Below are 14,249 nucleotides of genomic sequence, written 5' to 3' on the forward strand. Positions count from 1 at the left end.
TTCTGCGTCGCTACCACTACTTCTACCTGATCGAGTACCTTCTTTGATTACTTTAACCACATCTTGTCACTACTTGACTTGAATCATTACAATTAACGCTCGATTCAGATTCGATTGCTCGATTCATTGTGTCAAACCCTGCCTAATACTCGATTCGGCATCGAATTATTTACGAACTCGCTATTGCCCAGCCCTAGACTCACAAGAGCGCAATTCTCCCCTGGTTACGCCTGCGATCTGTTCGAAAACATGTTGTCTCACCTTAGCGTTCCATAACCCGTCACCGTCCGCGTCATCATCGCACGCATCACCGATTCCGTCCAAGTCTGCGTCTCCTTGGCCGCTATTCGGAACGTCGACGCAATTGTCCCGCTCGCATTGCGGCTCGTCGCAAGGTAGCTCTGCATCGGAGATCCCGTCGATATCCGTGTCGTAACCGCAAACCAGTCCGTTCCCGGCGTATCCCAATCGACAGACGCAGACCGCGCCGCCACGGTACGGCTCGCAGGTTGCGTTGTCATGGCATTGGTTACTCGCGCCGAGGACGCAAAATCGACCTCTCTTGCACCCCGAGCTTTGATCTCCGCTGTAGCCTGCTTTGCATTTCCCGCATGCGAATGAGCCCTGCGATCACATTCTTGATAAATTTATTTCACTTTCAGGCCTCTACTAGAGACAATATGACATGCAATCAGTAACGAAGTTACATTTTGAGGTAATCAAGTAGATTTGCCTACTTGTAGGCTACTTCTTGCTCGAGAGCGAGTGATTTTCGACTACTTCTACGTAACAGTTTTTAGGCAATACTACTTACTTATGGTTACACTTCATATTTTGTAAAGCAGAAAGTAGTTATGGGATCTGCTCCCACCCCTTTTATGAGCGAAATTGCCGTGATGGCTGGAGAAAGTGCCCTGTATCGTGGTGACTAAATATAATTTGGAAAATTGCTCATATGTTTATAGCATCGTTAGTCATATTGCGTTAGTCGCGAAGATGCAACCTGCACCTTATAAAGTATAACCACATGCGATCAGCTGCTAAACCAGTGGTTCTTATTAAGCGGTGTTCCAGGGGTTTCATGAGAGAGCTAGTTGCAGAGGTTCGGTTGAGGTCAAGACACGCACTCAACTTTTACATGATTTGTGGCCATCATTGGTTGCAGGCTATATTTGGCTCCATCGGCAGGTGAATTGTGACTGTTGTGGTGGCACGTCGTGTGCACTGTAATGTAATAGATTTTAGTTTTTGCGACTCAGCAAATATTTGGGTTTCCTCGCAAGGCTTTCAGTTAAGCGTAAGGATTCCCCAGCCCAGGTTAGAGCTTAAGAACCACTGACGTAAGGTCACCCTAAATCACTCTTTTTCACCTATAAATTTCTATTCTTACCAAGGATATGCAAGTGGAAAGACAATATCTGCACGTACCACAGTATTTCGGCATTCTGAATTTGCTACACAACCACCATTGTTGCGGTGGCATTCGTCGATATCTTCGCATGTTTGTCTGCGCACAAAAAGTTATAAAATTTACAAGTTATATTTTGGTCATTCGGTAGTAGCCTACATAAGCTACCTGTTGCTCCTTGCAAAATCTAGACCGGCACCTTCAACGCTGTCTCCGTAAAAACCGACTGGGCATAAGCTGCAACTAAATCCCGGAATGGTATTTTGGCATCGTGTAAGCGAAGAGCATGGACTCGCATCCTGGCACTGGAATGCAAATTCTTAGAATGTTTTCTTCAAGTTCACACTGGATTTATCGGATAGGTCAGCACAGTGGTAACAGACATTTATAGTGACTCCGTCGGTTAAAAACGATACAGGATTGAGACACTAAGAAAATATGTGGAAAGATTCTGAAAGACTTAGTGATGTGGTGCATATATGAGACATTCACACTACGGGAAAGATATAATCAATGGACACTATGTAACTTCGTAATATTTATCGGGGTCGCCGCCTATGGTATATAGACTACTAATAAGCATGTAACTGCATACAACTATGCTTTATGGGTACGTTTTGTTGGCCCACCTCATCGATGTCCTCGCATAACCTTCCGTTGCCCTTCATACCAAGAGGACATGGCCCACATGAGATTCTTCCGTCGGCTTCATTCAAACATTGCACTCCTGGGTAGCATGGGTTTGAAGTTTCGCAATTTTCTACCAGCTTTGCGGGTCCTTCCACTCCTGTGGTGACAAGGTTTAAGTTACGTGATAATTCGTGAAAGACAGAGCGACTTAACAGCGTGAATTAACTATACGAAGACGCCGGTGACTGCTTGGTGTTGGTACGTTCTCTTTATAATACAAAAATGTTGCAAGTAACATGGAAGTGTCTTAGACTGCCGTTTGGATAACCATTAGCATCTATAAATCCACCCACCGCCTGCCTATGCCTATATGCGTAACATCACGACATCATTAGCATACCGCACGCATGGCAATTCTCCAATGATTCCCGAAGAGAGCGAGCCTCCTCTTTTGCCAGAGAAAGACAGTCCTTCAACTCTCTGACTACCTTCGATAGGTGATATACATCCTCTGCCGTCAGCAGGTCGTGATAGTAAGCCGGATAGACTGATCTGCCTTTAGTAGGAATTGGTATGCAAGAAGATGAATGTGGTACACTATGGTTTTTAGTTATCTTAGCAGACAATTACATGCTGCACAACGAAAGCCGGCGTCCTCCTGGTAATCGCATCCATTGTCCAAAAGATATTGATTTGGTTTCACGTCATATACGAGCGTCATCGCTTTGGTTAAAACTTGAACTCGAGTGCCTCTTCCAGTTTTTATCTAGCAATGAAATAAAAAGAAGTCAACAGGTAATATCACGTCGTATAACATAATGTTGTGAGCTAAGCAAAATTACCGAGGTTCTTGAAAACTCGCGTTGAAAGTTCGCAGTGACGTTCGGGACGTTCTTTGCGCTATTCCTGAGTTCACAATCAACATAAATTCGCAGTTCCGTTGAGCCAAGTATAGCAAGAACAATTTTATGCGATCCAGTTGAAGTTATGCCTACTCGTCGAAACTTGACAGACGTGTGCCCGCCATTACCGTTGCGGTAACGTATTGAGGCTGTTAAAATATCAAATAGGCTATTATGCTCCGAGCTGACGATAAATTATGATTGATAGTTTGTAGGGTTATTTACAAATAGTAGGCCTACAGCCCTACACCCAGTACCCACTTTCAACATTATGCATTAGCCTCAAAACTTCAACGCGGACGTGCAACCGCTAGATTCAAATATCGACATGCTTTGAGTAACTGTAACGATATAATCTCAATCTCACCTGTGTCCGATGATGGGGTGAGAGAAAACTCAAAATCGACTCGATCCTTCGCAATCACGAAGTCCGGAACATTCAGTCGGCTCGGAATGCTCTCGATGCTGAATATTCTTGTGTGATTGGTATTGAAAATCTGTCATTTTGATAACGAAACAGCCATCAAGTAGCGACTTTATCAGGATTGTGGACATTGGCTACCTCTAATTCCACTGCTAGTAAAACTTCATTGAAGTTCGTAAACACGTCGACGACCTTTCTGGCGATGTTATTGTGCTCTCGTGAGCTCGGCCTTTCGTATTGAAGTAGATCAATCTCTGAAAGGCTATATAAGTCAGAAATGAAGGCCTATGCAAGACATACTATAACAATGCGTCATGAAGTTGAAGTGTAAGGTGACAGCTAGGACGCGACATTAGTTACCCACACCACCTGGCATGTTCTCGAACCCAACATAAGAGGCAGACTATTATTGGTGATGCACACCACTGCCCGCATGGACCAGCCAGTCCGAATGCGCTAAATACGACTCGATCTGGATCGTTCGAGATGACACACATCATGCCAAAACCGAACTTACCGGCCGATTCAGCAGTGCACAACACAGCTAAGAAAACCGCAAACCCGATGTTCATTTCTGTTTATCTTCAACCTGACTACATGTGCACAGTGTTGTTCAGAACTTATATGCACTCAGTCCAGACCTCAAGCTGTTCTTCGTTTTGTCCTAAATACCAGTCTACTATAGGCGCAGCGCAACAAAGAGCTCGTAAATCACACAGGGACAGATAACCCCAGTCAAGTCAACACCATATCAATCGCTACGCGGATCTACCTACATCTCAAGTTGATCGCGCAAGTGGTTTACCGTACAACTGACTTCTTCGATTTTAATGCTTGTCATTTCCGACTAACACGTAATCGCAAGGAACATCTATCACACATAATCCCACCTTGGATACCAACGATATGCGTACTCCAACAAGTGGCCCAAGGCCGCAACGGAAACTTGTCACCACATGGCCCCTAGCGGATGATCACCAGCGCTAAAAGATCTGCATTATCCATTCTTGCAGACCTTGATCAGGGTTGTAATGACTCGACTTTTCTTGGTCACTCCAGTCATTTACTAAAATTCGAAAAATGACTCTACTTGTATTCGAGTCATTACTCGACCAAATCCGTTGACTCGGGCCGCCAACTCATGTATTTCGTCACTTCGAAGGATAGAATAGCTACCGGCCTACCGCAATATTGGTATTTCGTCTGTAAGTAATCGTGTTTGTAAAATAGGGCTAGAGACCGTGTAAAAAGTGAGAAAAGTTCGTATATTACGAATACGAGGCATTCAATATCATCCGAACAAGAATTATAAAATTTAAGCTGAACCAGATTGGACTCGGACTTTTGAACCCTGACTTGTACTCGACTCGGTGGTGAAGTGAAAATGACTAAGTGCAAACTATAAAAGTAGAATTGACTTGTGACTTGTTTACAACCTGACCTTGGCCCATAACCGCGACCAAACCTTTGATCAGAGCTTGACCTAAGTACGTAAAGGAATGGGACGATTTTATTGACAGCAAAATGATGGATTCACTGGCAAAGAAATTTATATGGAACAAGACTAAGATGAACGGACTGCAATATGCACAAGACTATCACCAAAACACCACGGGTCTATCAAGGTTAAAGATTTAGGATACGAAGGAATACCACAATCGATGATAATTAATGCTAATTTCGAGATATTATCAAGCAGATAGCATTCAATTTATCACCGTATACCAACAATTCGTTGCTATTTTATCTACTGTGCAAATGTCCCATCCAAATACATTCCAGACCAGTTCATTTCGAATCAAATGCAAGATAGGACGACCCAACCAAGTAAGAACTGCTTCGAATAGAAATTCTAACAGGACTGTTACACTAAGTACGATAGTACGTGAAGATTTAGTAGAAAAAAATACATACACATACAAAATGGCTGGCGCTACGCAATGTTACGACAAAAATACAAAATTATCATTTGTATATATATACAGGGAGCTGTTCATGCGAAGCACATGCGATGCTATCTTTGCATAGGCGATCACGCCACGATGCTTGAATAGTCGAAGCCCTCGTTTCGTTTTCGACGCTGGATCAAGTAGACAGATCCGACAACTCCGAAGAACTGAAAACAATCGTAGATCGTTAGTTCCATCGGTGAAAATCGATGTGATATATTCAAGCAGTACACAAAAATCGACATTATTCATCATCCTTCCGTACAAATTAGTTAGAGTTAGCTTATTTTTCTTCCCCAGGCAAGCAAATACAGTGTCAGTATAGCTCATTTTTACAAACATGTAGCGCCATTACGAATTTCGGCGTAATCCCAAATACCTATGTTATGCCACCACACTACAAAATTATTGCAGTAGTTGGTTACAACGGTTATTAATAGCATTTGGATAGAAGTTATACCGTAAATTGTACAAGAATCGACAAGATATATATCAAAACTACATCAGATAGATGTGGAAAATGATAGCTTTAAGTGGTTTTAAAAGAAGAACAGGATGAAATGACTTTAATCAGCCACGAGTTGATCACAGGTGGCAACTTTCAAAATTGAAAGACACACCTACGCTAGAAGTAGAACTATATGGAATGATTAATGACGTCACATTCACATATGCATGCAATTTTGCCCGGGTTTCAATTATTTGAAAATGTATGCTGCCTATTGGCATCTGAAACACATATATTAAAATTAATCCATAACCAACACCACTTGAGTAAACAGCGAGGGTGCACATTCACACCCTAATACACAGAGAATGTAGAAGTACTTCATTACTGACAAATGACCCACCCGTCTTTCAGGCCTGTTACGATCATGTGTGAAGATACCTGCGCAGTGTACCACACCACCATATCATTGTCACATGATCGAAGTAATGTCCACGCATATATTCTCATTTCATCATGTGAACAACCAGAAAAGGGCATTTTATTCATGCACTACACATTTGATGGTTACAGAAATGATGGTGCTAAATCACACTCACAGTCCAGTCCAAAGTTTTCTCCGCGCAGTAGTCACTATACATGCAATTCACATTCTAGTAAGCCCTATATGGAATGAGTTATTTCACAACACACCGGCCAGGTATATTTATTCATTCTCAAATTCAGGTGAGTCAGTTTCGCATTACACCTATATCAAATAAGCCAGTGCTGACAGCATAAGCCTAAACAATAACCAAGAGGAAATTCCATCATCTTTCGCCCGAAACCTCAAATTAGAACAGAACAGAATACTTTCCATCTTATCACAAGCATACCTGAATACGTTTTACATTTCAAATCGAATGCCCAAACAGTCTACAATAACACATCCCGCATGACATACATAGCGGTTAACATAATAAGTCACATGACAAATTGACCGCGCACTACACATAAGCATGATGCAATTAATCAGCTGACATGAATCAACAAAAGCCTTGATGTACTCAAGATTGCGCAATAGCTTTTACAGCGGCAGGCGGGATGAAGTTTACCAACAATGCAAACCTACTCTTAATGGAATTAGCACCAGCAAAGCACTTACCACAAGGACGAGGAAGGCAACAGCGGACCATGCCATTAAGTCGAATACAAACTCAAGAATGTTATCGATGTCGGTCTCGCAACCCTGCAAAATTAAAACAATTGAGGTCTCATAAATTGCGACAATAAGGTTGACCACTGAGCGACATTAATGGCATTTTATTGCTGTCAAGTAGTGTTAGTTACATAATGGTAGCGAGCAAATCTAATGCAACACAATGATGCACTCAATTACATTGTGTTACGATCAATAAAGCAGATATCAAGAGATTAGTAATCTACCATTACCAGCCTATTTAAACAGTGTTCACATTGTATATCAATGCTGTTGCATTGTGTTGTCAAAATTGATGACTAACAAATCTGTAAGTTGAAGAATGTTCAATTGTCCACACATTGAGCAATGACTGATTTACTGTCCACCATAAATCATTTTTCTCAGATTCAGAAAATGGGAATAACAGAGTTATTGACCAAGAGAGACGTTCTTCTTTAGTGATATGCCGAATGCAATTGTACCGCAGCTGAATAGTGAAGTGAAGTTGCTCAGAATATGCAAATTCATCAAATTCGAGACAATAGTGAGGAGAAGATGCATACACATTACACAAACAACTATATTATATTACAGACTTCAAAATTTCAAGCAACTCTGATGACAAGAGCGAAGCACAGCCCCTAAACGATTCGAAACAGGAAACAAACTACCTGAAAAAAACATTCTTGATAAGTTAAGACAACCAAGGAGAGCTTGTGTTGGTTGCGAATGAGGACCTTAGATCAGGAATGCAAATGTGAAACTTTTTTTATAAAGCAGGCTAGATATAAATAACGCAATGAAATCACGGGGCTGCACATAGGCTTTCTTAGTCGTCGTAAAGCCAACCATCTCATTAAGCATCAGTAACGGTGATGCAGAGAAGTTTAATATCGGACTACACATTACAATTATAAACTTTACCCATAGGTAAATCAAGGGAAGCGAGAAAAACGGAATGTGATTTTAGTGTTTTTCTCAGATTCAGATTAGCTCTAACAGAACAGGCTGGTAATAAGCTAAATTTGTAATGTTGTCATGGGGCTTTTTCATTGGCCGCACAATTTTTCTGTGAGGACTGCTGGTTGCGAACCCCTGTCTTAGATTACAACTTTTGAGTAGTGCAGAGGTCTTATTGAATGCACTTCATGCAGAACTATACCGTCAATGAGCTGGCAATTTAGTAAAGGAAATATAGGCAGGGCGAAAGGATTTTAACAATGAAAATTATCAGGCCACACAAACCGCATCTATTAATTTCCATAATGAAGCATTGCATATCACAGTAGATCCAACATTTTCAGTTTGGCAACATGCTCTGTCGCTCTCACATATTGTGAAATCCTTACCACTAACCAGACCTGTTGTAAACAGCAAGAACCAATATATATGTAATTCATGCGATCCGCATAGCATGTCACATTTCAAACATTCAAACTGCCAGCGGATCGCTTGAAAAATTTTCAAACACAAACTCTCGAAATACCTCGTCAAAAATGATATCTTTATGCTGCTTCATGCTGATCCTGATTTTGGGGCATGTCACATTCATTTTCGCTGCGGCTTCTTTATCGCAGCAGGAAGAAGGGACGTAACCCATATTAGACTTGTTCCAGGCGTTGAAATGGTCCCAGTCTGTGTAGTTGGCCCATCCGCAACAGTGCAACTTTAAAACAAGTAGCATTGAAAGGAAATATAACGTAACACTGCCACTCTGATGGAAATACCTCTCCTAGGAAAGATGTTATGTCTACCACCTTCTATGACCAGTGGTAGTTTTTGACCGCTTTAGCTCAGCAGTGTGTATTGCAAGTGTGAAATCTTTTCCACAACCGAGCCAAATGTAAAAACTCTGTGAGACTGCAGGCAGCACATGCGGTTTCTAGTCACAAGGAACACGTTCTCAATTAGAAAAGTCAATGGTGAAACTACTTAATAAAACTGGATACCGTATGGGACTACTCATCCCGACAATCGGTAATGCTGAAAGCAAAAACCCATGAAGATCAAAAAAGAACTCGGACGGGTTATACCGCATAAATTTTCATCAAAATAGTCGTGTGTAATGTGATCATATGAATTAGTTTGGTGAATTTAGCATTACTTTGGCCAGGCAGCACATATGAGCTTTGCCAAAACGTTGCAGGCCAAGTTTATGAAACACCAATTTCTCAGGCCGCACGTTACACACACCTTTAGTTGCATGACGCCAGACAGACTCAAGACTTACGAGCGAATGCAAAAATATAGCATCAAATGAACGGAGGATCCACAAAAGTCCGGCAAGTGGCATTCTAACATAGCCTATATGAAAGATTAGAAAACCAGTTACCAGGCATGATAAAGTTTATCATAAATCTGCAGCGAAAATGAAGAGTATCGGAATGAGATTACACTGCAGCATTAGATTTACTTACACCAGATTGAATGTTGTCTATGAAGCTATTATTGGTATCGGTGGATGGTGCTAATGTTGTCATGATAGCCGTCGTCATTGGCACAGTGGTCGTTCCATTGTTACTAAGGGAGGGTGCAGTTGTTTGAGCTTTGACGGAGAGCTTGCTTGAAAATCCATCGGTACTGTTGTAACTGTAGAAAAAGATTTTATTGGTTATAGACAGCTTCGAACAAAAAAAAACGCAACATAGTTAACTAATTATAAACGCGATTTAGAGATCTGGGGCCGTAAACCTAAATGCATGGATTCCAGTAAATAGAAAGCACACGTCTAAAATTATTCATAATTGAGTATCAGCCATATAACATGGAGGGGAGGCACAGTCTACATTGTACAGTTGCTCACAACACAAAAGACCCTTCTATTTCAGTGTTCCTGCTAGTTCAAGACCGGCAGAATTACATAGGTAGATTTCCGTGCTGGGGTAAATAATTTCATGGCGTCATGCTGCTTCAATAGGAAATACCCATCATTAAGTTTCTACTTTGTACAAACATGTGCACGTGTACAATATATTTGATCATGCAGGATCATATCAGTGAAATGAACCGCGTGCAACATTGTCTTTAACAGTTGAAAATACGATCAGCCTATGCTGAGGACAGTAGTATTCACCTGTTGAATTGATCCAATACACTGTCTTTGGCAGTATCGGTGTAATTTTGCTTGTTCTTGAACACTGTGATGCTGGTGTACATTAACAAGCCCAATGCAAGTAGACAAAATATCAGAAACTGAAAGGCAAGTACAATGATATCAACTGATGGATGAAATAGGCCTACATAAATGAAGGTTGCAAGTGTAATTGTGCGACATAACATACTTGGACCGATATGACATATTTTTTCAATTTTGTGCAAACTAAGAATATGAAATGCAGACTTTTGGTCAGTTGTTTTGTGTGAAAAGGTCTCCCCTACCAGTTACCATTAGACGAAATCCAGATAGTATAGTTACTTTACTATTCTTCGAAATAATAATGAAATGTCGGTCTAGGCCGTCCGAGTCTAGAGTCATGCACAATGACTCGAGTCAATACACAAATTGACTCTAGTCATTACAACCCAGCTGCCAAATACCTTGGTGTTTTACTAGATTCAGACCAGAGTTGAATTGGTGGCGACGTCACACATAATTTTCTGTTCAATTACTTAATTATTCTATGCAGAAAAGCTCTCATCACGCAGGATTTATTTCAAAAAATGAACCTAGATTCCGTAGAGGGATTCGGACATGTCTTGGGAAGAGTCACGTACAGTCACTATGAGACCACAATTATCGAAGGTATGTGGTCTGTTCCGCTGGGATTTGAACCCACGACCAACCATGGTCAGTGCAAAATCTCTTAACTACGGGGAATGTACAGCTTTCGTCGCAAAAATGTAAATCAGTTCATATTTTGAAAAACCAATAATGTTTCTGTTGCATGGAACCGAGGATCTCGACTAGACTATGCAATATTGGGGAGGGAATTGCTACAGTATAGGCCTACTAACCGTCCAAATTAGTCCCTTCTTTTCCGTGCAAGCACCGCAAATGCCGATTAGGCCAATGACAAAGAGGAGGACTCCAATAACGATTGCAACATAGCCCGGAGCACCGGAGACATCGTCAGTGACGCCATTACCTTCAACAAAATATGCGGTACCAGCAAACAGCATCAACGCCGCTCCAATCTGCAACAAGCATGTGGGGTTTAAAGGGAGAAGTACAGGTACACTAATATGAACTTGTGAAGTGATATATTCACTTACCCATATGAAGAGGTTGATAAAAATGATCACGCATTTCGATAAACACGAAGATGCTCCCATGTTACGAGATATAAGAAAATTGGGACTGAAAATACGATCCTAAAGAAATTTCATAGAATACACGAGCAATGACATGAGCAATATGAGCGAGCATGCAAATAATATCAGCAACTGAAGATTGTAACATATGTCAGACAAGACAACTCCTACACCCCAAGCTCCATGGTGACCTAGTCACACCAGTAACGCGGCAAAAATGAATGTAACGGAGTCCCACTGAATAACAATTACCCTTGCTGGCGAAGGCAATAACTATAAAATAATAGGCTCTCAGATTATGATTTTGAGTAGTTGGGTCATATGACCGGATGCAGACGAGAGTCATGTGACTGTTTGTAACCGAGACTACTTGGAGAGTTGTTATGGTCTATCTAGCGCCAGCGCCATCTACCGCCAGTAAATCTTTTTTCAGCTGGTTGACAACTTGTGCAGTAGCCATGAAGAATGAGTTTGATATACCGCTGACAGCATCTATAATATTGAAACTGTTGAGAGAGAAGTCAGGGTGTTGATGCAGTTAATCCACTGAAATATGTATAAGTTTATATAGCAGTCCTCTTCAGTTTATGAGGAATTTTTATCATTTCAAAACACCAAAAGAGTGCGATAGAATGAAAAAATAGGAAACGACTTGGAGTAGTCTTTGAAAGCAGGCCCCGGCAGAGCAAATACCTTCTCTTGATGATGCAGTTGGTATGTATATATATAGCTCAGTGGTATAACCGCAGACGATACCGACCGAACGGCAACATGTATTTGGCCTACCTATAGGTAGGTATATCCTGTAGTGCCTTATTCTTTAGTATCCTTCCTACCTGTTAAAAAATAGTAATGAGATATGAAATTATAAGTAGCCAACTAGATAAAAACCCTTTTAGGGTTATATGTTTGTATATCTGACTTAGGTCAGTGCCTCGTCGCCAACCGTTAACCACACCGCTCGTCACCGAATGGTGAATACTGTAGCTAATATATCTATTGGCCGACGTGGATATGTTAGATTGATAGACCGTTCTTGATAGCCTCGGCAATCTGTCATCTTCTGCTTACGTCGCATTGTGTCTTCTGTACACCGCATTGTACGGCGAGTGTCCGAGTAGATGAAAATCATGGAAACGCTGATCATGATTAACGATGCCTGTAGTTCCAGTCGCTGATGGCCTCCTCTTTACATCGCTTTGGCCAAGGATGGGTGTCTGATTCCATAGACTTCTCCAGGTCGCTTCCAATCTTTTCATTGTGTCGCATTTTTGTGGCGTATTGAACTGATAAAAATTGCTTATAAACCAATTATAATGATAATCGGATCGCGCGGAAAATTATCTCGAACTTAGCAATATAAGCGCATCGGGAGCGTTCCTCACTTGTGAACTCGCTATAGAAAAGCACAGTTACCGACAAGATTTTAGAATTGCTTACAAACGACAAAAGTTACAGACTCACTGCACTTAATCCTATTTCAAGTATATTTGAAAGGTTCTTTTCTATACTTTCGCAACTTGACCAACCTGTTAAGTCAGTGGTTCCCAACATTTTTGTCTTCATTCCCCACTTCAGATTTATTCCGAGCCTCCCCACCAGGACCGTAACAGCACTTTGTTAGCGCCGTCAAAAAAAACGTTGGCATTGGGCCCTCAGAACCCCCTCAGCCCCGCTGAGCCTGTACGCTTTTCCCCTACAACTTATCGGCTACATTGGTTCTACTGTTTAGAGCGTCGCCCTATTTCAAGTAAACGCGCGAAGCGCGAAAAATTTATAATATAGGCTAATTCGTGTTTGAATCGGCAAATATGATCGGGAATTGCATATATTTTGCTATCAATTTTTTACCCCCTCTCTGCTTACGTAATCAGATTTACCGGTACAGCTGAGTGAGGTGTGTTGGAAAAGGTAGGACCCCTAAATAAGGATTGAACATCTTCGGGCGGACCCGTTGGTATATTGACTTCGTTATTCGTTATAGCAATATTACTATTTAATAAATACAGTCCATCCTCAAGATTACCGGACCACAACTGACCTATCGATCTCGCTTCCCATGACATGCCGCCCTATTCTTGTCGCTTTCTTTTTCTATACCAGAGGTCTCAAACTCAAATGTGCTCGCGAGCCATTTTCTTAGTTTTGATGACGCCGCGGGCCGCACCACCAATAGGGATATTCAACGCAGAATTTCCAAGTAGGCCTTATTTGACGGGAGCTTGAAGACGGGCATTCCAGAAACATTGTGAATATGTAATTTACTATTGTACTATTCACGCTTGACACGAAAAAAAATCATATTTTCAAATATTTGAATAAAATTGATTTTATGCCGGGCATCATTTGTTCAAATAATGAGTTATAGACATCATGCGAGAGCATCAGAGCATGCATCATGATTCATGACATCGTCAAACTGTCAGGTTATAATATTGCAGCTAGTGGACCTTTGACGTGCCACAATTTTATGTATAATATTATAAAATCTTATACTGAAGATTGATCTGATATCAGAGCATTTGAGCGGTGTAGCCTAATCCGGGTTATGATATAGTCGTGATAAGTAGGCTATTGTTACTATGTCATTGCTAAAGTCAAATTAAATCAGCGTCAGATTTTGCCTTCGAATATCATTGGACCATATCAATAACAACTTGAATATCATCATTATTGAGCCGTAGTAATAGCATTGTTTCTTAACCTTAGCGATCGTACCCCTCGTGCTTCCAATAAGATTTCTCGTAGCCCCTGTTCATTTTACACTCAATTTCTGATTGTACCTATATTAAATTTAGAAAGCCCATATACAAGTAAAATCGCACCTAGCGCGAAGACCATTTTCCAGTTGCGTAAATTGGTCAAGAAAATATTCCCCAGCATATAGGCCTAATTCCACAATGCATCTCGTACCCCATGATGTGGTGCTCCGCGAAGGGGTCTACGGACCCTGGTTAAGAATAGAAATGTCCAATCGCGGTACTACTACCTTACTCGCCACCGATAATAACATGGATAAAGAGACTAGACATTTGAGTAGACAACACCTATAGCATG

General features: G+C 41.2%; 2 protein-coding genes across 2 annotated transcripts in view; both read right to left on the bottom strand.

The window, feature by feature from the left end:
• Positions 1-4,143, bottom strand: part of LOC145434247 (cartilage oligomeric matrix protein-like) — a 30,489-nt gene extending 26,346 nt beyond the window's left edge. The window contains exons 1-10 of the mRNA XM_080311595.1: positions 3,882-4,143; positions 3,503-3,618; positions 3,308-3,437; positions 2,881-3,089; positions 2,669-2,804; positions 2,439-2,594; positions 2,038-2,195; positions 1,577-1,713; positions 1,429-1,507; positions 262-624 (exon numbers count right to left, since the gene is read on the bottom strand). Coding sequence (XP_080167721.1) covers positions 262-624; positions 1,429-1,507; positions 1,577-1,713; positions 2,038-2,195; positions 2,439-2,594; positions 2,669-2,804; positions 2,881-3,089; positions 3,308-3,437; positions 3,503-3,618; positions 3,882-3,936 — 1,539 coding nt within the window. The 5' untranslated portion in view covers positions 3,937-4,143. The remainder of the gene's footprint in view (positions 1-261; positions 625-1,428; positions 1,508-1,576; positions 1,714-2,037; positions 2,196-2,438; positions 2,595-2,668; positions 2,805-2,880; positions 3,090-3,307; positions 3,438-3,502; positions 3,619-3,881) is intronic.
• A 713-nt stretch (positions 4,144-4,856) lies between these two features.
• Positions 4,857-11,408, bottom strand: LOC145434249 (tetraspanin-3-like). The gene is made up of 7 exons (XM_080311600.1): positions 11,154-11,408; positions 10,896-11,075; positions 10,015-10,133; positions 9,359-9,530; positions 8,428-8,607; positions 6,906-6,989; positions 4,857-5,480 (listed from the first exon to the last, which is right to left on the bottom strand). The coding sequence occupies exons 1-7, from the start codon at positions 11,211-11,213 to the stop codon at positions 5,397-5,399; spliced, it is 879 nt and encodes a 292-aa protein (XP_080167726.1). The 5' UTR covers positions 11,214-11,408; the 3' UTR covers positions 4,857-5,396.
• Between the last annotated feature and the right edge of the window lie 2,841 nt (positions 11,409-14,249).

Source organism: Botryllus schlosseri, chromosome 2 (genome assembly GCF_051294905.1).
Source record: "Botryllus schlosseri isolate E-star chromosome 2, Bs_hap1, whole genome shotgun sequence".
In the NCBI taxonomy this organism is placed as follows: domain Eukaryota; kingdom Metazoa; phylum Chordata; class Ascidiacea; order Stolidobranchia; family Styelidae; genus Botryllus; species Botryllus schlosseri.